Below are 27,864 nucleotides of genomic sequence, written 5' to 3'. Positions count from 1 at the left end.
TATTCCAGAAGTCAAACATGTGCTCAAATTATAATTAATTTTTCAGAAGAAAAGACTAATCAAACACTTTTAATAAAAACTTGATACTGTAAAAAGATCTCTTAATGTCTGGATTATGATATCCTGCCAGAGAAATGGACTCCATAGGTTTTCAGATGACTCCAGGGCTGCCAAATGCAAAACCTCTAACAAGACAGGCTTTCTATTCTGCAGCTACTGGAAAAAGCTTTAAAAAAAAATTACATCAATTTTAATGGTGCAGAACCAAAGTATATGTAAGCAAGTGGACTTTAATATTATTGCTAAATTTGGAGATTCTCATAGTTGGTTAGAGCACATGAGGTACGAGATTACTGTGAGAATTGTGGTATTTCAGAGAATTGCACAAGTGTTTTCTGTTCTTATATATGGGACCACAAACACAGATGACATCTAGGCAAAAAATAAGCTAATTAAACATTTTCAAAGGGTGTACAGAACCTGAAATTAACACTAGTTAAATTCTTTGTGGCTGCTCATGGCTTATTAAAAGAACACTGTTTTTCCCCTACATTTTTTTCTCAGTATGCTTTCAGATGTCAAGACTCTTCTATTATTAGTAGCTATCACGACAACATTTCAGTTTATCTAACAGACACAAATAAACTTGCTCCTATTCATATATTCTGTTAAAGGAAAAATAACTCCTGCACATGTTTTCTTGATCAGAGCTCTGTGCCAAAAAAGATACCAAAGATATCAGGGTGGCAAAGATATCAAATATATATTCCATCAAGGTCTTTTAGAATAGGGGGAGAGAGAAGAAAAAAGGAATAAAGGAATTTACTTATAGAAGTAGAAATTAATCACAAAGCAATTATAATCAAATTGTATTTATATATCTTTTAACTAAATATTTCAGAAATAATATCTTCTATGGTTCTGTGATTCTAGAAAGAAGGTTTAACTTTTTCTAGCAGTATTTAGCTCCATTTTTATTAAATTCTTAATAGTTAATTTTGAACAATCCCTGCCAGCAATCTCTTTCCAGTAGCCATTTAGGCTTACTACAGATCATCAAGTAGATGAACAATTATCTTTGATGATGAAATCCACCAAATTCTGAAATATAGTTCACTAATTATTCTCTCGCAGTTTCTAAAGTAAAATGTTTGAAATGGCCAGCTTTCAGGTTCTGTACAAAGTTAGATCCCATTTTTAAAAGGAGAAATATCAAAGTAACATGGTGCCAGAGATAGAACAGTAAAGACTTTCCTTCTGCAGGAGTCAATGCAGGGAGAGAAGTAGAAATTCTTCCCACCATATCATAAGAAGATCTAAAAGAGTAAGGGATTAAGAAAAAAAGGATCTTCGAATCACTGAAACCCCAGTCTATTTTTCAAAATGTGTTCCTTTTTTTCTCTCATGTACACCCCCAGTTATTTAAAGATGACCTACCAGATCACTATTATCTCCTTCTGGGGATACAATCAGCATCCTTTGGAACTCAAAAAATCTAGTTATTTAAACAAATTCACTTACAGAATTGCAAAGAACTTTTATGACTTTGCAATTAAACAAATACATTAGCTACACAGATAACACGATTTATTCAGAAGTTGCTCGTACTGGCAGCACTGCTGAGTGTCTGTGAAGTGTCAGCTAACTGCACTTACATATGGTAGTGGGCTTGAAGTGTCATATTGCATTTTTAAGCCATGGGTAATATTTTTTACAGTGGTTTATAAACACCAGTGATTGCTAATGCAAAAATAAGATGTGCGTCTGGAATTTCCAAAAAAGGGTAAAAATTCTGTGGATACCAAATACTGTCTCCTTACCTCTAGATTAAAAAAAAACAAGAATGAATCAGTGAAATGAATCAATTGTATGATCTTGCAATTAAGAGCATCAGTCTTTAGCTCCCTTCAATTAAGCAAGCTCTCAGTTTGCTTTATTGGCATGAAATTGGTGGTATAGAGAGAGTGCAGGGATAGAAGAAGAGAGGCAGTTCCCAGCATTCAACTGATAATGTACACAACTCCAGAATGCAGTTCTGGCATGCTTTTGAATCCCAGTCCCAAAACCCTGGCAAAGAGTTCATATGACAAGGTTTGCACAGCTGAAAGACTAACATAACCTCAGTATACGGTTAAATACTTGCATTTTACAAGTCAGCATTTAAATTCACAGTTAAGCAGCAAAAGAGAAGTATCCTGATTTTCAGAAGTGCTATTTGCCCACACTTCAGTACATTATATGGCTATGCAAGGACATATGGATTACTACTAGGATTGTAGGATGGCCAGGGAAGCCACTGAAGTTTCCATTGCAATTTTCCTGGGAAGACTGCAAAAAAGTTGTTGAGTCTAGCAAGTGCCCTGTCTCACAACAATCTCAAGGAGCATGGATAATTAAATTCTGGGAATACTCGCATTTGTCTAATCTGGGACTGGAGCTCTTTGTCTAATGTCACTGTCAATTTTTAATACAGTGATGACAACACTTAAAAGAAAAAAATGATACTCAGGTATGAAAAGATCTAAACTTCAGCTCTAGGATATCCACTGAAGATCCATGGCAATGTATCTATTCCCTCATGCTATGTTTTATTTTAAAAGGGTACAACTACAATGAAAAGCAGTATAAAAATACAGTTATATAGCAATTTGCAAGTACCTGACATACAAAACAGTGAGCCATGATGGTTTACTGCTAAGTCAGCCAGTGGGAAAACAAGTTAGTAACAACCAAATGATGAATAGGTTATGTCAGTGATATTTATGAATGGCTTATTATTTGTAGGCAACCAGGCAGCAGAAGCAACCATGGGCACAGGCTGATCCACTGCCATGGATCAGGAATCTCAGCAGCAGCAGTTCGGGTGGGATACTCTGAATAAAGCAAGCAGTGTTGCTCTCTGGTAGAGGTAAAGGACCAAAGAGAGATGAAGCACTGAGGTACTCAAATCCAATTAGCCAGACCAACAGTGACTGAAAGTTTTCCTGAGAGTTGAAATATAGGTAAAAATACTTCTTGACTTCTAGTGGGAAAGAGACAGAGCTGGGATAAAAGGGACACATAAGTTACTGCATTCTGATGTGAACTGAAGCCAAAATTTTATTATTTTACTTTACCAGAGTTTCCAAAGGGGGAAAAAAAAAGAAAGAAAAAAAGAAACTGCTGCTTCTGACAGCCTGGAAAACTACTGTACTTCCGTAACAACAATATAAACCTTGTTAAAATATTACACTCACACAAATTATTCAAATAAATCAACATTCACTCCATTTACAATACAGTGCACCAGCTAACTTCTGTTGGGAATGCTGCCCACCATTTGCTGGAGCTATAAAAGATGAAGGAAAGTAACTGAGATTACCCAGGCCTTTTCCATTTGAAAAATCCTGTTTTAAAATAGTTTGGAGAAGAAAAGCCCAGGAACAGCATGTGCTTCACTTGTTGAAGTCTGGGGCATAACTGAGCATTATTAGAACATTAATACATCCAATTTGAGCTCCAGAATCAGTTTTGGTACAACAGGCATATTAAAAATACTAAAATAATCCTCCACTTTCTCTATCTTATCTCAAAACCCAAAACAATAGCCTTCCCACTCAGTACCACATCTGACGATTTCAATAGTTTTTGTTTTCTTTAAAGGATCAATTTATTTCTTTAAGGCTCCTCCGCTGATCTTTGCTAAGAATTTCTCTAAGGTCTTGCATCACAAACAATAATAGGTGTCTCTCTGCAAATAAACTTGATGTGATTAGGTTCTATCTATCCTGCTGTGACTTTACTTCTCTGCCAGACTCACTTTTCCTTACGCTGCTTTTTGGGTCCAAAAAGTCTGTCGAGCATATATTTGTAACACTTCCAGCAATCAGATACGATTTAACCACCCAATGAACCAACAGGAAAGGAAAGAAGAAGGATACGAGGCTAAGTAAAAAACCAACCAACCAACCACAAATTGCTTGCCAACGTTCTTCTTTCTGTGACTACCCTATTTATAAGGGTATTCATACGAGGAATTAATTAATTAACCTACTCCCCCTAATGTAACAGAATATACAGAAGCAGATGTCTTCTACCAAATCTTCTTTCCTCCATGTCAGAGTTCCCTGGATCTGGGAACTGAAGGAGTGCCAAATGTGCACACAAGCATCCCATCTCAAGAAAAACAGTACAATTAGTTTACTTCTCTTTTCCCCCTACACAGGCAGGTGAGGACAATTCCAAGCAGGGTACCCCACTAAGCACCACAGCCTGGAGAAGGGTTCAGGGTTCCTTAACAACCCTCTTAGAGATGGCATCATCTGTTGACAATTTAAATGTTTCAAGTGGTATCAGTTACAAGTCATCATGGTTAATCACAAAATTTGAAGATATTCCTCAGGCAAACCATCATAGTTGCTAAAACTAGGATAACAAAATAAGCCCTGATTATGAAACTGTTTGAGTTTTCCTCTTCCACAGCACTGTCCATTATCCAAAGAAACAGTTCCTCATTTAAAACCACTGTGTGGGGTTTTTTTAATCCAAGAGCTTATCTTAATAGTCAAACAAGCTAAGGAGCCTTCTGAATGGTCTCATCCCGTGAGTGTAAAAAAGTCCACCTGGGAGTCTAGGTGGGCAAGGAAGCCTGGACCCAGGTAGTTTCAGGAAGAATGCAAACCCATCAATGAGTGGGAATGAATCTCAGATGTAAGCACAGGAAGGAACTGAGGGTAGGTTCAAAGAGCAATTCTAGCTGTAGTCAAGGCAGTCTATGAGCAAGTGCCAAAGAACCCACCTTTCTCCTCTCCTGCTGCCCACAGTGATCTTCATTAGGAAGTTAATGTTCACTGCATGGTGGAAGGAGCAGGCAGCCATAGACTTGAAAAATTGCTTCAAAGGGCTTAAGTCCCACTGAGGGAAAAAAATCTCTGTGCAAAAAGATCTTCACTAAGTCTGCCATAGGAGGGAGTTGTTGCAGCAGCATTTCTTCCTGCACACTTTCTGACAGCCAGTTTAGCTTGATCAATATGGGAACATACAGGCATGATATAAGTCTTGGTCTTGCACCATTACAGTGCAAAAGAGGACAGAGGCACCAATGTTCTCACAACCTGTGCTTGGACATACTGTCAGAATGACTGTGTGGTCCAACCACTTCCTTAATGATGCACAGCTATATGCACCTTTTAAGCTGACTTCTTGCCAGTACATTCTCTTGCCAAAAGTAAGGGCTGTATGAATTAATTAATTTAGTCACAAACTAAACATTCTAATGCAATCTACTAAATGAAAATAGCTATTAAAATACTTTTCTATTTTGATTTTGTGGATACATTGCTTTTACAGTTGTTCTCAAAGTTAGCTAAACCATATTTACCATAAAACACTGCTCTAAAGTAGTACATGAAGTGAAACGAAATACTGCTACCATCTGTGAATAATGTAATCAGGCAAATGAGGAATAATGACTACATCATGGTAATTTAGGATAGAACATACTGAATTACAATTGTCAGCAGCTTGGTTTATAGCTCACAAACTTGAGAAAAGCACAGCATATAAAAAGAGTGGGGAAGGATTTAATCAAAATATGATTACAGAAGAGAACATAAATGACACATGGCATTACTTTTCAAGGGTCCACCACTATTATTTGTATCTTGAAGTGTAACTGAAAACTTACCATCACACACACACAGAAAGATAATTTCAGTGATACAGGGCTGCTCATACACATCACAAATCCACAGAGTTTAGCTCATAAAATAATTCCACCCAACTCTTTGGGGTTGTGGTAGGTAGGCAAGAAAATAATCTATGGAAATTCCACCAGATTCTTTCCATTTTCTAAGTTTCCTATCTGTCCATAGGCCAGAGGTGCAAGTCAGTATTTTCCCTGCCCAATACAATGACTTCCATTGAGGATGATCTGCAGCAGGAAGCAAAGCTGGTAAGATGCTGTTCTTCCCTACTCTGACATTCTTTTGAGGGGTTCAGGGTGGAGTTATCTTTACCAGATTTGCTAAAATGAAATATCCTTTAAAATATGGAAAAAAATTCCATACTGTTTAAATTTACTTCTTGCATTAGACAAGGAAATTCAGGTCCCTGTCATTGAAAAGATGCCTTTTTCCTCTCCTTTCATTTCTTGTTCCATCTCCATTCTACATATTTTCCCCTCAAGCATTTCCATAATCCTTTCACTGTTGTACATGAATGCCTCTTGGCCACTGATCTATTTCACTTTGCATCATCACAGTCAAGCAGAGAAGAGGAACTGGAATAAAAACAGAGTTACTTTCTCTGGTTACACAGGAAGCTTTGGTGGATCAATCCCAGCTACCAAAGTGTTGTTTAGCAATCCCTCCTCTCAAAGTTTCCTCTGTAAACACAGATATTTAAGAACAACTTGTCATTTGGAAAAATTTACTTGTCTGTATAAAACGTTTTATGACCCATTTCTCCACAGGGCAGAAACTTAACAAACGTTTCTGAATTCCAGTTTGAATTATGTTCTTCACTGATGAAGACAACTGTCCATTTTTTTCTCCTGTTATAAAACATTCCTTCCATTTAGAATATTTCTGTTCCTCTAAATTACTGCACTGACACAAAAGCGAGAACCACCTGGTAATGCCCAGAGAAATTATAGTATCTGCCCTCAGAGGGCAGCTGCTGGCACTAGTAATAAATAAATAAACAGATAAATGTATACATATGTAAATAAATAAAAGCTGTTCACTGAATTTGTGTCACCAGAAATCCAGATGCTTTCCACATGTTTCTGCCTTCCATCATCTGGGAAAAATCACAATGTAGTAGTTCCATTCTGCCATGATAGCACTCTAGATACTGTACCAAAACCTTTTAGTAATGGATAGTTTAAGTTTTGGGTTTGCTGGTTTGTTTTGTTTGTTTGTTTGTTTGTTTTTTTAATCCTGACTCTTCCATAAATAATTTTGTTTCATAAGAAGAAATTTTTGGAGTGAGTATCAGTGGAGGCTGAGAAGAGGAAAGTATTGCAGTTGACAAAACTATACCTTTTTATAAAGCATTTTTTGTTACAATGCCATTCATTGTATAAAGGTGACATTTCAACATGAAACACTATAAATTATTCTGCATCAGCTTATAAAAATCCAGATTTTCAAAATTTAACAATCAATCAAGACGACATATAGGAAAATTCCCTGGAAGCCAATAAAAAGACTGTACAAAGTGCACCGCCCTGTACTGCTGCCCACTCCTTCTTGCTCTCAGGCAATGCTGCTAAAACCTGGCTCTCACTTCTGTTAGCATTTGGCCTTTCTGGAGAATTATGAAGGTGTAAAAGATCTAAAATAGGTATTTCACATAGCTTTCCAACTTGAAAATACCTGTCATCACACTGTCTTTAACTTAGACTTATTAAAAATACATGACAGCCTTGTGCTTTACAATGTTCATGATTATGTACATCTTGGAGATGTACTGAAAACACCACAACAACAGATTTCACCAGAATTTATCCCATTCCCAGAACTGATTAGGCAGTGCTAAATAAGAAAGCTTCTTTTGGAGCACCATGGCAATAACTAACAATAAATATGACTAACATAAAATTTAACAGCCCAAACATGCATCTAAGATTAGCGAAGCAAATACTCCCTCAGTGAAACAGCCAGCAGAAGGCTAAGCAAAGTGAAAAGAGGAAAAACACAATAGAAACCTTCATAAGGAAAAAATAATTATCACGTAACCAAAGTATACAATTATCTAGATCACCACAATGGTTACAAAGGGAACCATGACCTGCATGTTTAACAGTCAGACCTGCTATGCCAGAATCAGCTGTAAGTGCTGAGTCTGCCAGAGGCACATTAAACATAAATCTGAATTTAGGAACATGTAAAATTATTGAGCAATTGGGCTAGATTTTGATCTAACTACATCCCTTTTCCCTTCACCTTAGTAAATGGGTATCATAATGAATGTAGAAATCACACTACAGGCAAAACAATTCACAAGTAAACCACACGAAGCTGGAATTACAATTTTTAAGTACTCCACTTCAAACATGAACTTCAACCACTGCTGACCATGACAGATTTAGCTGAGAACAAAGTGATCTTTTAGAAGGTCAAGCAAACACAAATTGCTCAAAATTGCTCAAAATTACAGAGCTTTAAAGATGTTTAAGTAAGAAGTGCATGTCAACCAGACCTTCAGACATTCATGAGGTAATCTTCTGCTTGACTCCGATTATTTCCTTTAGTATGAAGAACAGTGATTCATTTTAAAGAAAGGGCTATTTAGAGAATGCATTATGTTAGAGATTCTCAAAACACAAGACCACAGAGCAACTTCTAATGCTCTGAACATTCTTTTAGGGAGCTGAATCTATTAGGAAGGTTCATCCATTTTATCTGAAAGGGAGCGTTTAGCTGAGTAGCAAACACACAACAGGATAGAGTCAAACCAGCAACCTCCACAGGACCATTATAAACAAGGGAGTGGCAGCTAACTGGGGATGATGGGGAAGAGTAGAGTAGTACCTGAAGGAATATGTGTTTCAGCACAGAAATTAATACCACCTGTTTGGCTAGGTTTCTCTTGCACAGCAGTTAAGGCAGGAAGAACAGAGGTTGTGTATGTCCAGGTAAGGTCTCAAGATTGTGTCAAGTGCAGATGGGGCACAAGACAAGATTGAGGAGCTGGAAAGTATCTCCAGGTTCCACAGATCAGCCTCACCTTTGGGATGCAGATGCAGAAGACACATTCCTCTATGGATCATGGCAGTTGAGCTATTTTAGGTATACACATTGAATGCAGAGCTAAAACTCCAAATATTTTAAAAAACAAGGAAAATATGAGCAAAGGTGTTATTTGACACGTAAGGAGAACTATTTTATGCATCACAGTCTAATAATAAATTTAACTACTTTCTGTACAGGAAAAAAGAACCAAGTGAAAGAGCTGACTTGGTGTAGGTCCATACCATGACACTTAAAATCAAAACACTGAAAGCTTAGTCCTGTCGTGGGTTTGGTGGGGGCAGAGGCAGGGGTTGCCAAGTATGATAGCTTCTTTAAGGCTGCTGACATCTCACATATGAAATCACAGAGACAGAGAAGATCATGTAGGCACAGTGCTAGGCAGGGAAAATTATTAGGCAAATATTTAACAATCTAAACCTTGAAAAAGAAGTTTGAAAAATGAGTTATATTCAGATGAATTTTACTGCTCATATAATTCATAAAACTGCAATATTGAAGGTAAATAGTTCAGGCAGTTGTAAACTCATAAAATACTATGCTCAAAATAAAAATTATCTGGAACCCAACAACTCTGTCTTCTTTTCATAAGCTACTGACCTTTATTTCTCTTAAGATGAAGTTCACAGTGGAATTAATCAATGACTAGCACACATATATCACTTACCTTGAAGTCACAGCTTCCATGAATTCATCAAGAAGATCATCATAGGCTTGACCTCTAATTCTCTTGTGTCTCAGCCCAATATACAAAGGATCTTTCAGCAATGCCTGTTTAAAAAAAAAGAAAAATGTTTGAACTATTACATGAGCAAGTTACAATACTACACTCTCAGTTAATAAGAAGGGGACAAAAATACAGTGTTTGAGGAGTAACCCAAGCATATGAAGTATATACCAATTCATCCATCTCTACATTAAGACCGAAGAAACATAAAGAGATTAAAGAAACACCCTTTTTGTATCAAGGAAAAGGGATACCCTAGTCTCAAAGGAAGTGTATAGTTTCCAAGTAAAAAAGTAAAATTTACTCTGGGAAGTCAGGTTTCAAAAGTGTCTTTTAAAGCTTTAGTTAGTAATTTTCTATTTTTCTTTTATATCCTGAAAGTACTCTGACATTTTAAAAAAGCCATTTTCCTTAGTTTTATCAACATGTTTCACAAACCTCTCCCAGAGACCATCATTTCAACTGTTGACGAGCTGATATTCAGAAAATGTGCTGCTCTCTAAAATTCAATACACCAAAACATAACCAAGCCTTTGCCCTTTTCCTTCCAAACTTTTTAGATTATCAGTTTAGATTCTAGAATTCTTCATTTCAGCTATCCATGTTCCATCAGTTGGATATGATTTCTGAATTTGTCTATGCTTAAATCTTGTACTTTTTCTTCCTCTACCTTTATGACTCAGACTTCCCCATGGTCCATAAAAACACTAAGCCTGTATCATGCCATGTCTTCACTACTAGAAGGTCAGATATATTTCCAAATTATAACTTACAAATTACTAAAAGTGTTCAAAGCATTTTGCAGCTACTTTTGACCATCCACTTCAGCTACAGCAATTCCCCACGGCAAGTCTCACGCTTCCACTGGCTCTCGCAGGAACTCAGGTATAAAGACACTCTCTGCTATTATTTCTCACATGCCTCTGAAAAAAAATAAGCTAATTTCCCCATTATATGTTGTGTGCAATCCTCCCACATGTGCCCAAACAGCTTGCAGAATAGGTCAGAAGCTTGACTAAATATTTTTCATCCAAAAACAATATGAAAACCCAACAGGGTGGCAGAAACTTGTACACCAGCTTCAACTAGAAAAACATTGTAAAGGAAAGTACAGACCAACTCACCTTCCAAGAGAGAGCCTTCATAATGCAAAATGAAGCAAGAAGTCTGGAAAGCTTTCTCAACCTGATCCAGACTGGGAAACAGAAATTTGATTTCTGAATTTTAGAGAAGCGCCTAAATTCCCATCCCAGCCTTTTTTTTTTTATGCTGTAGAACTGAAAACATTCCTCTGGGCCACAAGCCCCTGTTAAAGATTGATTTGAATCAGTATGAAACTCAAAATCTTTGGTGGTATTCTGCCTCCCCTGGGAGTATCCTGATGCAGACCTACAGATAGAGATGTTTGTCTCTGCCTCACTTTTCTCTCCACATCCACAAAGAAGTAAAGATATGATTAGAATATTTTAAAAGATCAAGCAGGTTTTAAAGCTGAACTTTTTAATACTTGCTGTATTAATCACCAATTCAGAAAATTTTGTAATACATTACTTACAGCCATTCAGAAGTTGTTAGTTCAACTTTTTGAAGTGAAATATGAATAAAGCTCAAAATTAAAATTACTTTATAAATGAAGGTGAAGTCATTACACTGTAAGTATTTTATTTATTCCCTTCACCAACACACTGTAGGTAGTCATGCTTAAGTAGCATAGTTTTTGAGGAAATAATTTTGCCTATGTATTTACATTATCCTAAATATTCTAGCAGCAAAATCAAAATAATAATTCTGTACTTATTCTAGATCTGCAGGAAAAACTGGCAAGAGTTTGACCTGGTATCTGTCAAAGGAATTGTCCCGTTTGTATAGTCTTCTTTTTTTATATAACCACTTCAAACTTTGTAGTCAAGAACTATTTCTGGAATTATTTTTTCATTTCCATTTTGAGTTTTCCTAGTTATTAAAAATGAATCTGAAAAATCAAGGATAAATATATATTTCTGGGAGATGAATTCACAGGAAGTGCAAATTAACTACTTAACAACATGAAATTTTAAGGCAAGTTTGGAGAACCCATATGAGCTGTCTCATGCTTCCCACCAGATTGAGCACACAAGGTTGGGAAGAAGAACTGGCAAGCCTCAAGAGCCTCTGTCAGGAACATCATGGTAGGACTCAGAAACAGCAGTCTCATTTCTAAAATCCCATTTCTGCAGCTTTCCATGCCAGTAGGCTTCTGCTACTCCATGTCCTGTGCAAGGATACCGCATGTTCCACTGTCCAATTCAGAGTAAATAACTTAATTCCTTTCCAAATCCCCTAATTCTTCTTCCTCAATTGATTTGCTCTTTTCAAAGAGCTTCCACAAGCTTTTTATTAGGCAATGTCTGTTTTCTCATTTTATAAAACAATGCTCAAAATGAAAAAAAAAAAAAAAAATCTTTGCTCCCTTTATTTTTTAAATTCTAAAGACGTGTTTCTAAAACACTTTGCGGCCAGACTGAATCAGTCTGATTCCTTCAAGAAGGCAATTTAGATGGGCAGTGATTCTGTGAAAGTTCAAGAGAAACAGGTATCACATTACTCTGTTCAAAAAGTGCTAAACCAGACATGGGTCTGCCTTGAAACTTACACACGCTCTTACACTCCTTTTGCTGCTTCTGCATTTTTCATGTCTGTGAGCTTTTAAATCTATAGTCAACACTAAAACTCAGAACTCCAAAGCAGTTCCATTTATAGGACCACTGTTTGAGCTTATTCACCTACCTTTGATGCTGAAATTTAATGTGAAATATTTAAAACAACTATTACAGTGTTTCCGGAGTATGTATAAACCTCTAGCCTGGGAAGTCTCACAAGCAGAGACAATTAATTCAGCAACACATCTCTGATGAAAAGCTTGGCCAGCTATATACTCAGAGCTCAGAATTCCTTTACAGCTCAGTGCATTCTGCTTAACAAACGTTACAGTTTGACATGAAATAGCCCCAAAAAGTTCCTTTATGGTCCTGTTTGGAACAACGTATGAAGAAACCCGTGGCAGACACAAAAGAATGAAACATTCAGCAAGTGAAAAGAACAGTGGTCACGTCTGTGCCCTGAGTGGCAAACCATTGTGGAGCTGCTCCCTTTCCAAAGGGCACTGAAGAATGAATAAGCTGCTTAAGCACATTATCCCCTTATTCAGGTCAACACCATGCAAACCGGGACCATGCTTGTTTTTTTTTAGAGGGTTCACACATCTTGAGAGATTAACATTTGCTACCAACTATTTCATGGCTTTCAAAACAGATTACCAAAAAAAAAAGTTCCATCGTACAATTGAGTATGTCAAACTGACATGATGATTAGGTACTTTTCCTCAGTGACTTGGGTTTCTTTTGTTACCCAGCTTGTTGTCAAAGCTTAAACTTTGTTTTGTTCTTTTGGAAATCCAATCTCTCTCAAAACATAACTCTCCTTTTTTCCAGGTTAGTGGGTTCGTTATGCATATTACATGATACTGAAAGAGTTGATGCCAGCTTATTTTTAGATATCTTTGTTCTAAGGCTAAAAAAAAAAAAGTTCTAAAACATTTAGGTTTACCAATGTGGTACATTCAAGCTTTAACAGAAATAGGGTTTTCTAAGAATAAAGGGCTTATTTGAAGTTCTGGCAGTGGAAATAGCATGTAGATCTATTTAGAATTAGCTGTGCAAAATAACGAGTTCTTTGAAGCACCACCTGAGCGCATTAAAACTGTAATGACCTTTGGGGGTTTTAAGAAAAAGGCAAGCCGTTTATACCATCTTACTCAGGGTAAAGAGATCAGCAAATCATCAAAGTTCAAGCAAGGCTGAGCCATGCACCTGGCTCTAATTTAGCTACAAAAGCCAAACCAGTGAGAAACAGAAAACTGTGCACTTAAATATTTCATCAGTTGAGCACAAACACGCTGAAATGTCATTTATTCCCACACTTGGCAATGAGATGTTCCTTCAGAACAGATACATACTTTAGTGAACAGCTTCATGGAAAACTGGAGGTGAACATCTGCAAGACCCTGAGCCTTTCCACTGACAAATATGGAGCAGAGATTGCTCAGAACCAACCAGTGCTACCTAGATAGTGCTTGGTGTATGGTAATGCTTCAGAGAAGCAACTAACCCCATGCCATTAAAATGTCAAAACCCTCCAGCAGTTCTACACTGGGAAATGATTTGCACTAGAGCCACAGTTACAAAGCTAAAAGAGAGCTATATTTGTATGGGACATCTGAAGCTTTGGGACAAAGACATGCCACATGCCAGAAATTAAACACATTTTAGAGCATGATTGGTCTAACAGGGCACACAGTTACCAAGAACACCAGGGGGAGGCCGCAGCTTTTTTAAGTCTTAGTATTTTCTTACATTAATACACTCTCAATTCTTTTTGTAACCTTCTTGTCTCAGTTTTAACAGGTTGGGGAAGGGCTAGTGAGCACAGGGAGGCTTCTGTTCTCCAGGAAAGTTGCATATTCCAAACTTTTTTTTTTGTTCCACAAGATTGAAATTTCATTTGATGTGAAACTTTTTCCAATAAAAAGAGTTAGCTGGTTAGGAACATGCCAAAGTTTTGGACTTAACTTCAGCTTCCATCGATACTCATTACCCAGTAATCAATCTGCATTCATTTAAATTTTGCTTTATAAGCACTAACATGCTGAATCACAATTTTCTGTCCTTCAAGAACTGCTTACAGCTGCAAAGTGTTTTTCATGGCATTAGAAAGACTGTACAAGATTTCAATTTATATTAGACTAGAAAGCCTTTCTTTTCTTCGAATAAGCTTATTTTGAAGTCTGAAATACAGGATGATGCCCTTAAAACATGTAACAAATCCTGTGTTTCCAAATGCTAAATTAATTTTGGAGAGTTGAATGCTGTTAATTGGACTTGAGGCTGTAGAATACTTTGCAAAAATAAGTTGCATAAACACCAGACCTCTGTCAACACATTTGCAAACGTTAGCAAGGGGCCTCTTGCACAAGAAAAAAGGAGCCTTATCCTCTGTTTCTCCCTAAAAGGAGATCTCATCTTTGGGAGTCTCAGCTAACACTTTATCTAGACATCCCCTTTGTAGCTCTCTTTGCCCCTTAGTTTCCTCCACGGGATCCTCCATAGGACAGGATGTCACAAAAGATCCCAAAACAGGAGGCCAAAAATGGGTACCACAATGAGTTGTTCTAGCCATAAAAAAAGGAGGAAAAACCCCACACACTGGACATGAGTTTTAACAGTTGAGCCCAGCTGTGCTCACCTTGCCAAAACCAAGTGGCTGTCAGTTCTTTAGAGACAAAGATACAGCCATACCATAATTACTATTTTCCCACCTGTAACCCAAAAAACATCACTGAAAATTGTCCCTTGTCTGCTCAAATAGACACCTTCAGCAGTCAAGAGTTTAAAAGATAATACATTCAGAGTGCTCCTTTGTCATCAATCTCGAATGTAGTGCTTGAAGGGAAAAACTTTTATGAAATAAAATTATTAGCAAAGAGTATTATGAATTTTTGAGACAGTTCAAAATACAAAAAATTATTGAAACTCTGGTGAAGCAATGTCCTCATGCAACAGAAAAGAAGTTACAGTATTTCAAATTCTGCTTAAAAGAATTTAAGGTTGTGCTAAAAATATAGAGAATATATTCTCTTTCATATATGCATAATGATACTATAGATTTGCACATTCGGACTAGACTTTCTCAATTACTTCTCCTTAAAGACAGGCTTCATTAATTCAATCCAACTTGTTCTTTAATTTCATATGGTTATTAAAGTATCAGTGTGACCTTTACATCCTGTGCTTGCTTCTGCTCAGGAAGCTTACTCATTTCTTAACCTGAGAGGAATTACCAGTTGTAGCTTTGAATGCTCACTGAACCCTGTTGCTTATATCCCAGTTATTTCCCACGCATGCAAACAGCCTTGCCCAGCTGAAAAACTGTCAGCTCCAGCGAACTTTAACAACAAAATAAAAATCCCTCTAATGGCTGGAAAGAATGCTTCATGAAGGAATCTTGTAACACGCTATGAAATTACCACAGCCCGTCCCCAAGCAAGAAGACTGCACAAAGCCAGGCTGTGCCAAGGACATTCTGTGGGATGTTTCCGGCGCATGTATGTGGCACTGAATAAAGGCCCCAGTGTGCGAGTGCTGTGGGCAGACAGTGGCTGTGTGCCCAGGGGCACAAGCCTCCAGCCCCCTCGCACGGCACCATCTGCCTGCATCCCTCCATCCCATGCCATGGCTACCGGAAGGGCCCTTCCAGGAAGTCACACTCATTCCTGTGGGTGAGTATGCAAAGCTAAAGACCACCCAGGCCCCTGAGGGCAACATTTACAAACATACCTGAGATACACAAATGTGTGGTTATGTGAGCCCTCACTAGCAAGGGAGCACCAAGTGCAAAATCCAAAGACAGAAATTTGCAGCACCAAGGGACAAGATGCACTTGATTTTTCAGATTTTTCAAGTGGCTGCTGTCTCCTCAAGTCAGACAATGCATTTGTGTTTGGGACATTGACTCACTTGTGTCCACAAGTCAGTTTGTGGAACCAAGTGATGGGTGAAAAGGTCAAGGGTTGTTGATGGGGCAGGGGCAGAGAGCAGTGTTGCCTTCTAGTGTGAGTCTCTAGATACACCTGAGTCACTCTCATAGCTTAACTCCAAAATGCTGGGAATTATAAAATATTTTATAGAAATCATACTTTTATAGAAAGTTTACCTTATGATTTTTAGGTGTAATTCAAGATTCCTGAGCACTTGAAACACACAAGACGAGTTACAGCCGGGGTCCATCAATGATGCATATGCCTAAGAAGTTCCTTTCTAGGCTAACTTTTCCATTCCAAACAATCTGGAATTTACAATGACACCTGAACCTCTTTACTTGGTGGGCTCTGAAAACACAAGTAATACACAGTACAGCTAGGCTAACTATATATTGCCATGCTTGATATTGAGTACTAAAATTTAAAATTTTTTAAAAGCAATAATACATCTGACATCAGATGCATTATATCTTTTTCAGAGCAATTTGGCTTTTATTCCACCTGCTCACCTTTCCAGTACACAGTGCAAGAGATTCACACAGCAATGACAAAGCTTTTTCAGTAAGTTACCGTTGATATTAAAAAAATTCTTGCAGTAAATTTACTTGGACAATCTAGCAAAAACTGCTCTGTGCACCTTGATCTTTATGGCAGTCTCCAACCATGAAAGACCTGGGAACAGCTGAGTAGTGAAACATACCTCAACTACAACTTTGCTAGCCAACAGATTAAGCAAAAAAATAATGGTATTTCCCTGAAATTTAAATTTCATTGGAACCTTTTTTCAGGTCAAACAGCTTACACTGATGATTTTTAACCACTTTAACTTCTAAAAACTATTAGAAGTAAGTATCAGAGAATGGCCATCACGAGCCATGTGCTGTTCATAGTGAGAAAAGCAGGCATTTTCCTGAGGATTGGACTGGGTGTTGCTATGAAAATACTGTAATTGAAGAAAGAAAAAAAACTGCCTTCCAAGTTAGCAAGTTAGCTTGACAGTTTTTCATACCAGAAAATAAAAAACTAAAAAGTTTTTCAATTCTAAACGTACAATTGTGCCAACATCTTCTGTTACAGAAAGTTAGCTTGAAAATGAAAATAATAAATTCCTTGTTAGACTGATCTTTATAGCATTAGAGTTCTCCTAGTACTATGCTTGTGTATCACCACCATAGGGATTCATCAGGTCCTTCATTCAAATCAACATTTAACTTATGCACCAAGTGGCAGCTGTGCCAAGCAGCTCATAACTAAGTCATGTGATTACCAGGATGAAGGGGAAATAATTTCTAATCTCGGAAAAATACTGAGGAAAAGTATAGAAAGATCCATTTTCTGTGTTAATTGTGCCAATCTGAAAACAATGGAATGCTTTGTATGAATGGGGCACTGTCACCATGGGTGGAATACAGAGGCTTCTTCACAGAACGGGTTCTCAAGCCTTAGAACAGGCTGCCCAGGCAAGTGGTTGAGTCCCCATCCCTGGGGGTATTTAAAAGTACATGTGGCACTCAGGGACATAGTTTAGTGGTGGACTTGGCAGTGCTGGGTTAACAGTGGGACCCAATGGTTTCATAGGTCTTTTCTAATTCAACCTGCTACCAGAGCCATATCTAGCAGAGTTACTAAGAACAGAGAGGCCTAATTCATTGTGTATTTTAAGAAAACAAAACAAAACAGCAAGATAAATACTCTGCATTATGTTTAACAGTCCGAGAGAACTCTCCTGATGTTAACATCTGTCTGCAAGGATAGGGACAATGCCAATTCCACAAATGCCTGTAATTTGAGTTGGAACTTGGAAGACACTCAGAACCATGGTTTTGGAGGAACATTTCATCAGACACAATTTTAGCGTGCATAACTCTTTTACACAGTAAAACTGAAAACAAATGGTTGTCTGCGTGCCAGTGGCATTTCTTGAAAAACTTAATCATTTGCCTATTGAGAAAACAATAGTCCTGAAGAATCCAACATCGTTTAGGACTTCAGCACATTGGGCTGTATGTAATCACTATTATTTTAACATACAAACAATAGTCAGAAAGCAAAGAAATCTGAGAAATCTCATGTATTTTATTAATATAGTTTTCAGAAGAAATCTCACAAGAAAACTCCTAAAACTCCTTCTGTCTACTTTCTATGAAATAATTTCCTGAATCCCAGAAAAGGCTCAGATGAACCATTAAACTCCCGACACAACTGACCTCCCACAGGCACCACAGAGTTAACGACTACAATTTCTTCTTCACGAACCCCAGCAGCTACATGGCTAAAAAGTCACATGTCCTGTCACACATCAAGAAACATGGAACAATACCCTCACTGCTACACTTTGAAATATAGCTGATGGATGACAAGAACTGGAAGCTATAGAAACAGATTACTGCAACCAAACTTTCAAAAGTTTATTGCTCTCAAAAATCATGAGGGATGACATACTAAAACCTACTTGAAGGTCCAGCTGTAAGTGCTTATAATAAATCAAAGACGGTGGCCAAACAATAATCTTTACGAAGAGCCCAAACAGTGCTCATGGTAGCCTACACAGTACTCTAAAAACAAGTCCAGCCCCAGTGAAACAGTTTAGAGAAGTTGGAGATATTTATCTTTTTTTTTTTTTCCTGCAAAGTTAGTGGGAGTGTAGCTCTCTCATTACTTTTTTTAGCTTAATCAAGAGAGTGACAAGATACAGCTTCTTGGGGTGATTCAAACACTTTAAATACATCAAACTTTTCTACACCGCTTTTGCAAAGCAACAAACACACATCATTCCCTTTATGTTCATGCACTTACATTTACAGATTTTCTTTAGGATAGGTAGCTGGAATGTCTGAGTAGAAAGAGTCATCCAGGTTTCAAAACCAGACAAAAATAAAGGCAAAAATCCCAAACAAACGCAAAACCAAAAAGCAAACCACCAACAAAGTGAATCAGCAAAGAGCAAAGACTGGTTGTTTTGAAGATGACACCAGTAAAGTTTTGTTATTAATCAGCAATATTCAGAAGAATGCCATCCTAGTAATTTTCCTTCATCTGAAAAATTACAAAGATAAGATGAACCTTAAAAAACCCTCAAAGACATTTTTCATTCATATTTAATATTCTACTAAGAAAGAGGATTTTGCTAATATTTTATCACCTCACACATTATGACACCAGAGTGTCTCAAGTCCATCAGAGAGGTAATTGAACAGAATTTTAACATATCAATAGATACCATTTACAGAACTGAAAATCTTGTTCTAGGTTACCAGTATATCTCATTTCTACACCAACAATTCTGATATTTTGTTTTTATTTTCTTTCCATTCACACATAAATATAAATCTCCACCACTTGTTGTGACCTCTCCTCAGTTTTATTAAACTTATGCCTATTTATTTAATTTATTTCCACAAGCTACTTCCACATGGTCCTTCCTTTGACCCTGACATCCCTTTCTCCTGTGCTGACACTCAGACAGTTTCTTTACTAGATCCAAATGGGTTGGACCTCTTCCTATATCATCAAGTCACATCCACAGTGTCCCTTGGACTGAAAAAAACATGTTGATATTATTTTGGTGCTGGCATCTTAGCTATATATCTGTCCTATCACCAGTAAAAAAAAAGGAAAAGTCATTCTGTGCACAAAGTAGACTTGCTAGTGCAAGGCCAACATTTGTAAGAGCACCTTTACAATTCAAGCATGACAAGCTTTGTCCCAGATGCTAGGCTGTCTTCTGTGGAGCCATAAATAAAACATATTTTCCCACCTTTTGTGGTAATAGCTATACTTATGCCCATTCCTTCTCTTGTCTTCTCCACTGCCTGTGAAATTGCTGAGGAGGTTGATAGCAGTTACTGTGAAAGCCAACAAAAACAAACACTATCTGTTGCTGTCTTCTGAGCATAAAGATGTGGAAATGTCCAATGTATCTTCAAACAAAGTCTGCCATGAATTTAGTCTATGGATATTCCTGCATGCTATCCAAAATAAGCATTTCCAGATAATAATTTCTGCCCTCTTTCATAGATCCCCTTGCTCTGAAAAGTGAAGTAAGAAGAAATTAAACGGACTGACAGAACTGCCTGTAACATCAGTACACAGCTCATTCTTTCTAGTGTCAGCTGAAACTGAGACTTAAATCCTGTGTCACCATCTATATTCTTTCTTCTAACACCCTTCCCTTCTCAATTTCTCAGGTCTTAAAATTCATTACCAACATGTGGTTTGGTAAACATGGAAATCTGAGGCACCACCTAGCTTTGTCACATTTTCCATGCTCTAATGAAATAGAACATTTCACAAAAGAAATAATCATAAATAGCAAATTTCACAACAATAAGTTAACAGCTTCAGAAAATTAATATATTCCTAACCAAAATGACAAAGTTTAAAGGATGACAATGGATCAAAAGTAGCAGACAATTGCTGAGATCTTCTCATGCACTAAGCAGTGGAATGGCATTTCTCAAAGAGCAGTAGAATGACACTTCTCAAAGATAACAAGAGTTTGTTTAGTAAGAGGTTGACATAAGTTCAAAACCAAGTTTTAGTCTCTGTAGAAGTCCCCCGAGTCACACAGTAATCACGTCAGACACAGAGCGAGGCAAGTGAAGTGCAAACTGAGTATGAATTTATGTCAGCTAACTTAAGAACCTATACTGGCTACTTCTACATCTAAACTAGTCTAGGCCCTTTTCACAGTCAACAAGTAAAAAAAAAAAAGATTTAAAAACATTTTAAAATATAATTCATCAGAGTGGTTTAAGACAGTTCCTCTACAAAAAGCAGCTCCTGTTCCCCTTACAAAATTAGCATAGGAGGATTAGCTTAGGTTCAGATGATTGTCAAGCTCTGCAACTCTTTAAGTCTTTCTGAGCTTACCCAGTTTGGGCCCAGACTCTCAAGACTAATAATTCAAACACAAGGTTATAACTGTTCATTCCACTGAATCTTAAGTATGGGAAAGAAAGAGGCAAAAACATTGCTGCCTAAGTGGGTATACCAGAAAAGTCTAGATTTGGATTTAGTACACAGGCAACATGGAAAGGCTGGATGGTTATAAGAAGACTGCAAACACAGCTTTAGTATTTTATGAAAGCATAAGAGAAATTTAGGAAAGGCAATTTAGAATGATGGTGGATGTAAGTCTGGCACTGAAATATATAACAATATATTAATTTACACTACATGCATATTAAAAAGAATATGTACTTGAAAGTCTCTTTTAATTTAATTATACTAGAACAACTGGATGAATTTTTAAAATTGCAGTAACCTTTTGTTGTACAATAACAACAGTAAGTCCCTGGTGAAAAAAAATCTTTCCCCGTTGTTTTTTATTTATTTAAAAAGGACTGTAAGTATTTTTGCTACTGATAGGAAATTAAGATCAAGGTATTTTTCATCCTCGTATTAGGGCAAAAGAAGATGAGCACTAAAACAGTAGTAATGTAAACACAGAATGCCTTTCTACTGTAACAGTAAAGAACAAAGGCCATTACAAGTGACTGTAACATTAAAGAAAATGCTGGTAGTATACACATTATGAAACCAAGAAAAATATTTAAAGAGAGTAAACATTTAAAATCCAAGCCCATTTATATCTGAGTTTTATTGGTGAAAGTGCTGGTACTCATAGCTGCTGATGTATGCCTAACAAAATATGAGAAAAGCAGCTAAATGAAAACAAGAGAGAAGATGCAATATGTTCCCCTGGGAACACCATGGTAAAGAATAGCAAATGATCTTCTACATTTGCAAATAAGTCAAAACTTTCAACAGCTCTAAATACTGTGGGAAATGCTGTGCCCCTCTGGGCGCGACTTCAGAAAAGGGGTAGGCAATGTTCTGTGTTTCAGCTCTCTTAATACATCATTAGTAGAATGCATCCCCTAGGAAGCACAAGACATTTGCACACAGTCTTCTTGAAGGTTTAATATAACCATGGAAATACACAGTAAGACAGAAGATACAGAAGAAACTAATTAAAAAATTGCAGAATGCCATGGACAAAGTAGAAGACAAAGAGGCTGTCTCTCAAAGACTGAAACACACTGGGATCCTCAGTATCTTGGGTAAATCTAGATTTATTACTACACTTACAAATTCTCAATCCATCTGAGTTAAAACACTGAGTAAAAATAATTTTTGAAATGTTCAAGTTGTGAATGTATTACCAGACATATTGCAGCTTTCAATAAGAGCATTAAAGAGCAAGAAAAGGAAAAGTCCCAAAAATTACTGAAGCACATCACCTGTCAGATACTTGTGATCCACTCAAACATGTCACCCACCAGTCCCTGCACTGAGGGAAAATGGTGGCTCTTGTAAGTACCATCCCTTCATCTGATCATTCTTTAGGTCTGCAGGTGTAATATGGATGCTGGCACAGCTCCAGGTGTTTCCAATGTTTAAATAAAGCATATTTAGGAGTGATTGATGATGCCATATTTATTTTAGAGGCGGAACCTTTTGAAACACACTGGAAAGATAACACTAAACCCCTCAATTTTAAAACATGGATCTATAAAAGTAGATGCATTTGTCCATTCCATCTTCTAACACAAACTCAGTCCACTTCAAATAACAGAATAGATTTAACAGAATAGAATTTACCAATTCTGACAAAATAAAACAGTGTGGGGTTTTTTCTCCTTCACAATGGGCTAGATAGGACTTTAAATTCAGAAATTACTTTACTTTTCAGTACTTCTGAACACTGAAAGAGAATAGAAAATGTTTGTCATGACATTGACTCTAGGAAAAGTAGTATCCAATCGCACTATTTTCTTGCCAGCTGGAAGTTCGGAAAGGGGAAGAAAAAGGAATGGTCATCTATTTTCTCCTTTGCTCAAGTGCTACCTGTATGCTACCAGGGAAGGCAGTACAGCAGCAAGATCTAAGGGGGAAAAAATCCACTTGTGAAACAGAACTTAACTGGTAAAGGAAAGTGCAATTATCTCCTACCAGACTGGCACAGACAGGCAGCAACCAAAAATTAAAACCCCATAGAATGTTTACTTCATCAGTAGTTTTACAAATGCTCATGCCTGGAACTCTGCACCACTGGGCCACAGCATTACTTCTGAGCACCTTCCTTGGCCTGATTGTTTTGTGGAACATGTTAAAAAGCCTCTTTTCATCAGCCAGGTTAATTTGGTCAATAACATGTTAACATACCTAAATGAAAAGTTGCACATCTGGAAACCTGTTTTGATCACACATAGTGTCATTTGTATTGCAGAAATATGCAAAACTACTATGGAACACACTGGAGAATATAACCTAGAAATGAGATTCTCATATATGCACCAGATACAAAAATAGACTCTTTATATATAGACGGGACCAATCTCTGTTCATAGAATTCAGGAAATGTTACGACTATGTTACAGTAAAACTGTCACGGAAATGTTGTCTCCAGTTTTAACAATCATCATTCACAGGGAAAGCAACAGGACCTTTTTAAAATCAGAGAGCATAATCATTCCCATTACATATTTACTACATTTTTTAAAAAGTGCAGAAGTGCCACTATTCTACATATGAATGCCAATTGTGATTGTCTTTTATTTAGAAATCCCTGCAGCTGCGCACAATTTAAATTATTTACTTGACACATTTATATCTTTAGATTGACAAGGTATGAAATTGCAGGTTTCCTCTATAATCAGTTTTCCACTGTCCAGGTTTCTACTTTGGTTGAAATATGAATAATAAAAGCAGGTTTGTTTCTGTTTTCTCAACAGTTTTCATTTGCATATTTATGTGTAGGTATTCCTCGAGAATATGAATCTTGGAAGGCTGGTACTAATTCTTACAAAAATTAGAAATAATTTGGGGAAATACAGAAAGCTAACTAGGATAAGATGAAAAACTGAGCTTGAATTTGTACCTCAGCTTTTCTGGATTGCATATTCCAGCCCAGATGCCTGTCATTCCTCCAGAGGAGTCGGAACTGCCAGCCCGGGCACGTTCATTGACCTATTATGGGCAACTGTGAGAACCATCAGATTCCTACATTTCAGTATTTTAGTAAGTTAGGAGAAAAAAAATATTCCAAAGCAAGCATGCAGGAAACAACTTGAAACAGCAGCCCACAAGTTCCTGAACTGTCACAGACGAAGGAGTAGCTGCCCTAGCAGCTCCTCTGCATATTTCTCTCTTGTGCAATTTCAGTTCTCAAATAATAGAATCATAGAATTACATAGGTTGGAAAATACCTTTAAGATCATTAAGTCCAACTGTTAATCCAGCGCTGCCAAGTCCACCACTAAACTATGTCTCTAAGCACCACAGCTATATAGCTTTTAAATACTTCCAGGGATAGGGACTCTACCACTTCCCTGGGCAGTCTGTTCCAATGCATAGCAACCCTTCCTGTGAAGAAATTGTTCCTAATATCCAATCTAAAATTCACCTGGTGCAGCTTGAGGCCATTTTCTCTCACCCTATCTCTTATTATTTTGGAGAAGAGACCAACAGTTATACAAATAAAAAACAGTTCAGATACTCATTTATTAAAAGTAAGCTTGCCATGATGATTCATCTGCACATTAAGGGAATATATATGTGACCAGTCAGCTTTTTAGCTATGTCTACAAAGGGCAAGAGAACGTTTGTGTGTCCAGCTTCCTCACAGCCATTGCAGCTGCAGCTGGAATGGCTCCTGACCCTGGGCAATCCATGTGGCACTGTCCCAGTGCTCAGAGCACCACAGTGTCTTCTGCTGGAAACTGCCTGTGTAAAAAGTCCTTTCAATGTGAGCTGTCTCGGCTCTTCCACTTTGTGTGAAAGTACTACCTGAAAAAGTTGAATGCTTTCTACCTAAACTGAAATTTATGGTAAATGGTTTAAGTTTCAATGCTAACAGATCTCCCACAACTGGCCATCGCCAGTATTGAATTTACACGTGATCAGTTTAGAATTGGTCTGGCAGCCATGAGCTTGTCAGAGCTTCTCTTGTAAGGTATCAGATAAACACAGTTCTCATTCCTCTGCTAACCATCCAGTATTAGATTAAAATTTTTATGGTCAAAAGAAACCCTTTCACCACCATTGGTTTGACTTTTACATAACACAAGCCATCAGTCTTGCTAGATTTCATTGCTCCTCTGTCTGGAGAATAGTACTTTAACTAAACCATGTCTCTTTTGTGACCCTTGAATAACAAAAATATTGCCTCCAAGTCAATGATAAAGATATTAAACATTGCAGAGCTAAAAAAAAAACCCTGAGATACCATAAACCCACAAGTATTTTGTTATTCCTCATAGAAATACATATTTTTAATCACATCTTCTCCAGTAACACAAGAGGCCTGCTTTGCTTTTTCATTGGTGTAGTTTCTGAAAAGAAACAGTAAGAATTCAAATGTCTTTCAAAGGTAAAAAATAAGTCAACCAAAAATCTGTAAACGCTTATTAGACCAGGATCATTGTATTTTCAATAACAGCCTTACCTTTAATCCAATCTCCCTGATTTTTTCAATTTATCCCAGATATACCTGGGAAAAATAGTACTTCCTCCGCACCCAGCTCAGCATGGTACAGAAAGCTTTTACCAAAGTTTTTTTTAAAAGAAATGACAAAGTATTATTTGGACACTCCAATTCAAGGATCTTGACAAACTTTTAAAGCTTTTTTCAACATATTAATTTGCTGTTAATAAAAGGGAAAATAGGACTTCTTGCCAAGATAGATAAAACTTATATTTAAGAAGTATCTACCACATTTATAGTGACAATCTAATACTTCTATATGTATCATCACTAAGGAAAAGCATCAGGAAAAACAGAAAACCTCATTCTTACTATTCATAATTATTTTTGTTAGGTTACTTTTCTTTAGTGTCTTTTGCTTTTTTATTGCCTAAAAAGACAGTTTTTGACCTTGTTTTCTATTACTAGGCCTTGCTGTTTGTTTGGTTTTATTAAACTGGCAGTTTTCATATCCCTGTAAGCCAGACTGATTTTTAACCAACCAGGCTTGTCTCAACATTGTTTATTTTGTGAGAGTTTATTCACATCTTTTAAGTAGAAAACAATCATCACTCACATTTTGATGTTTAAATGTTTCCCTTTGATCCAGCTTGATTATGTCCATCATCCTTAAACCATTCATCTTCCAGTGCTGAACGCGTTTCAGGTAGGTCTCCACTAAATTGCAGCTGTTTGTATCCTGACAATTATTCATTTTTCTTCTACAGTCTATTTCTTTAACCATTGCAAAGTGATTTAACATATTCTATATTCTATAGGTATTAACATATCTACAACATTTGATGAACACTCAGGATCCAGAGGTCATATCACCTCAGGATTTCCAACAACACCCTTCAAATCAGCACTCAGACTAGTGCCTAAGTATGTTTTAATTGTGTTGAAATCCCACCTAAGAAGCACCATCCTCACACCTAAAAAATACATGACTATGGGTAAGGCATAACTTTTAGTGAGATTGCCATGGTTTGTAGTAAGTAACTAGCAGTACTCCAAATAACATTTTAAATGCTTTGAATAAAAATGTTCCTCAGTAATTACTTTTCTTGTCAATGCCTTACAAAACAGGCCTATTATTTTTGGCAGCAGTCAACACTCTTTCTTTCAGACACTCAGTCCCACACCGTCTACATGGAACCATTTACTAGTTTGGTCACACGGGACTTTCTACCCATTTTTAACCCATAAATAAGCAGTCAATTTTTTACCCATAAATAAGCAGTTTCCATTTCTCTTGCTTATTATCTAGGCAATTGTATAAAAATGCTCTACTTGCTTTTCTTTCCTTGCTTTTATGAGTAACAGGATAATACCCTGGCTAAAAATACCTCTGCTAAAACTAACAGTAACAAGGACTTTAATAGCCATCTCAAATTGAGTGAGTTGCTCCTCCAAGTTAGTGTTTTGAGTTCTGTACACAACAAAACAATACAGGATGAGAGCTTGTGAAGTTGGGCTTTTTTGCAATCTGCTTTAGTGTAAGAATTAATCTTTCTGGAGAATTTGCAGGTTGTGCACCTCCGCATTATAGTTGCCAAAAGTACATTTTTTAAAACTGCCTTAAAAGTAGGGAGGCCCCCACAGAATAGGAGAAGGAACTAATCTAAATGGAAAACATCTGCACATTTCAAAAAACAAGTTCAGCATAATTATTATTTATATGTGCACAAGTAGTGAGAGTGATTTCTATTGTACCTCATCGTGGAAAATCCTGACTAGACTAAGAAAATATAGCCTAAAAATACAGTTATTTGTTCAAGTGGTTTAGCTTTTAAGATAAGGAATTGCAGTGCAACTCCATGCCGGCTTGGCCTAATATAATCAGCTTAGCTAGAAAAATGTGAATTCTTTTTGGTCATTTCAGTTCTCTATAGTGACTCAGCACCTGGTTACATGAACGTAAGTGTTAAGGAGGGAACAGGGATGTGCTACTGGGTGAGAGGGAGGGTATTAGAGGGGAGAAATTAGGAGAGATGGTGCCCCAGGATCCCTGACTTTGACTAAAGGAGCCTGGGAACTACATCCAAGCTCCCATTAATGAATACTATCAGGCTCATGTAGTCTGATCAGTTAAGGGGTACAGCAACGAAGTCCCACCTGATCATATTCCAAGAGCAGAATTCAGAGGTCTCATTCGCTGTGGTCCTAATATAAGAAGTCATCCCAAAATGAAAAAAAACAAAAGGCATCCTCCTGATCAGAAGGTGTTTCAGAATAGGCCACACAAATTTTATGCACATTGTAATACTTTGTATGTGCCACTCCTTCATACACATTGAACTCAATGCTTAGTCACAAAAACAGTGACACGAAAGTTGGGCTACTAGCATGGATAAGC

At 37.2% G+C, this 27,864-nt stretch overlaps 1 protein-coding gene across 2 annotated transcripts in view; it reads right to left on the bottom strand.

The window, feature by feature from the left end:
* Nucleotides 1-27,864, bottom strand: part of ME1 (malic enzyme 1) — a 159,230-nt gene that overhangs the window by 60,034 nt on the left and 71,332 nt on the right. For both annotated transcript variants that reach the window (XM_069011234.1, XM_069011233.1), the window contains exon 6: nt 9,403-9,506. In XM_069011234.1, coding sequence (XP_068867335.1) covers nt 9,403-9,506 — 104 coding nt within the window. The remainder of the gene's footprint in view (nt 1-9,402; nt 9,507-27,864) is intronic.

Source organism: Aphelocoma coerulescens, chromosome 3 (assembly GCF_041296385.1).
Source record: "Aphelocoma coerulescens isolate FSJ_1873_10779 chromosome 3, UR_Acoe_1.0, whole genome shotgun sequence".
Classification (NCBI taxonomy): Eukaryota; Metazoa; Chordata; class Aves; order Passeriformes; family Corvidae; genus Aphelocoma; species Aphelocoma coerulescens.
This window is presented reverse-complemented; position numbering and strand designations above follow the sequence as displayed.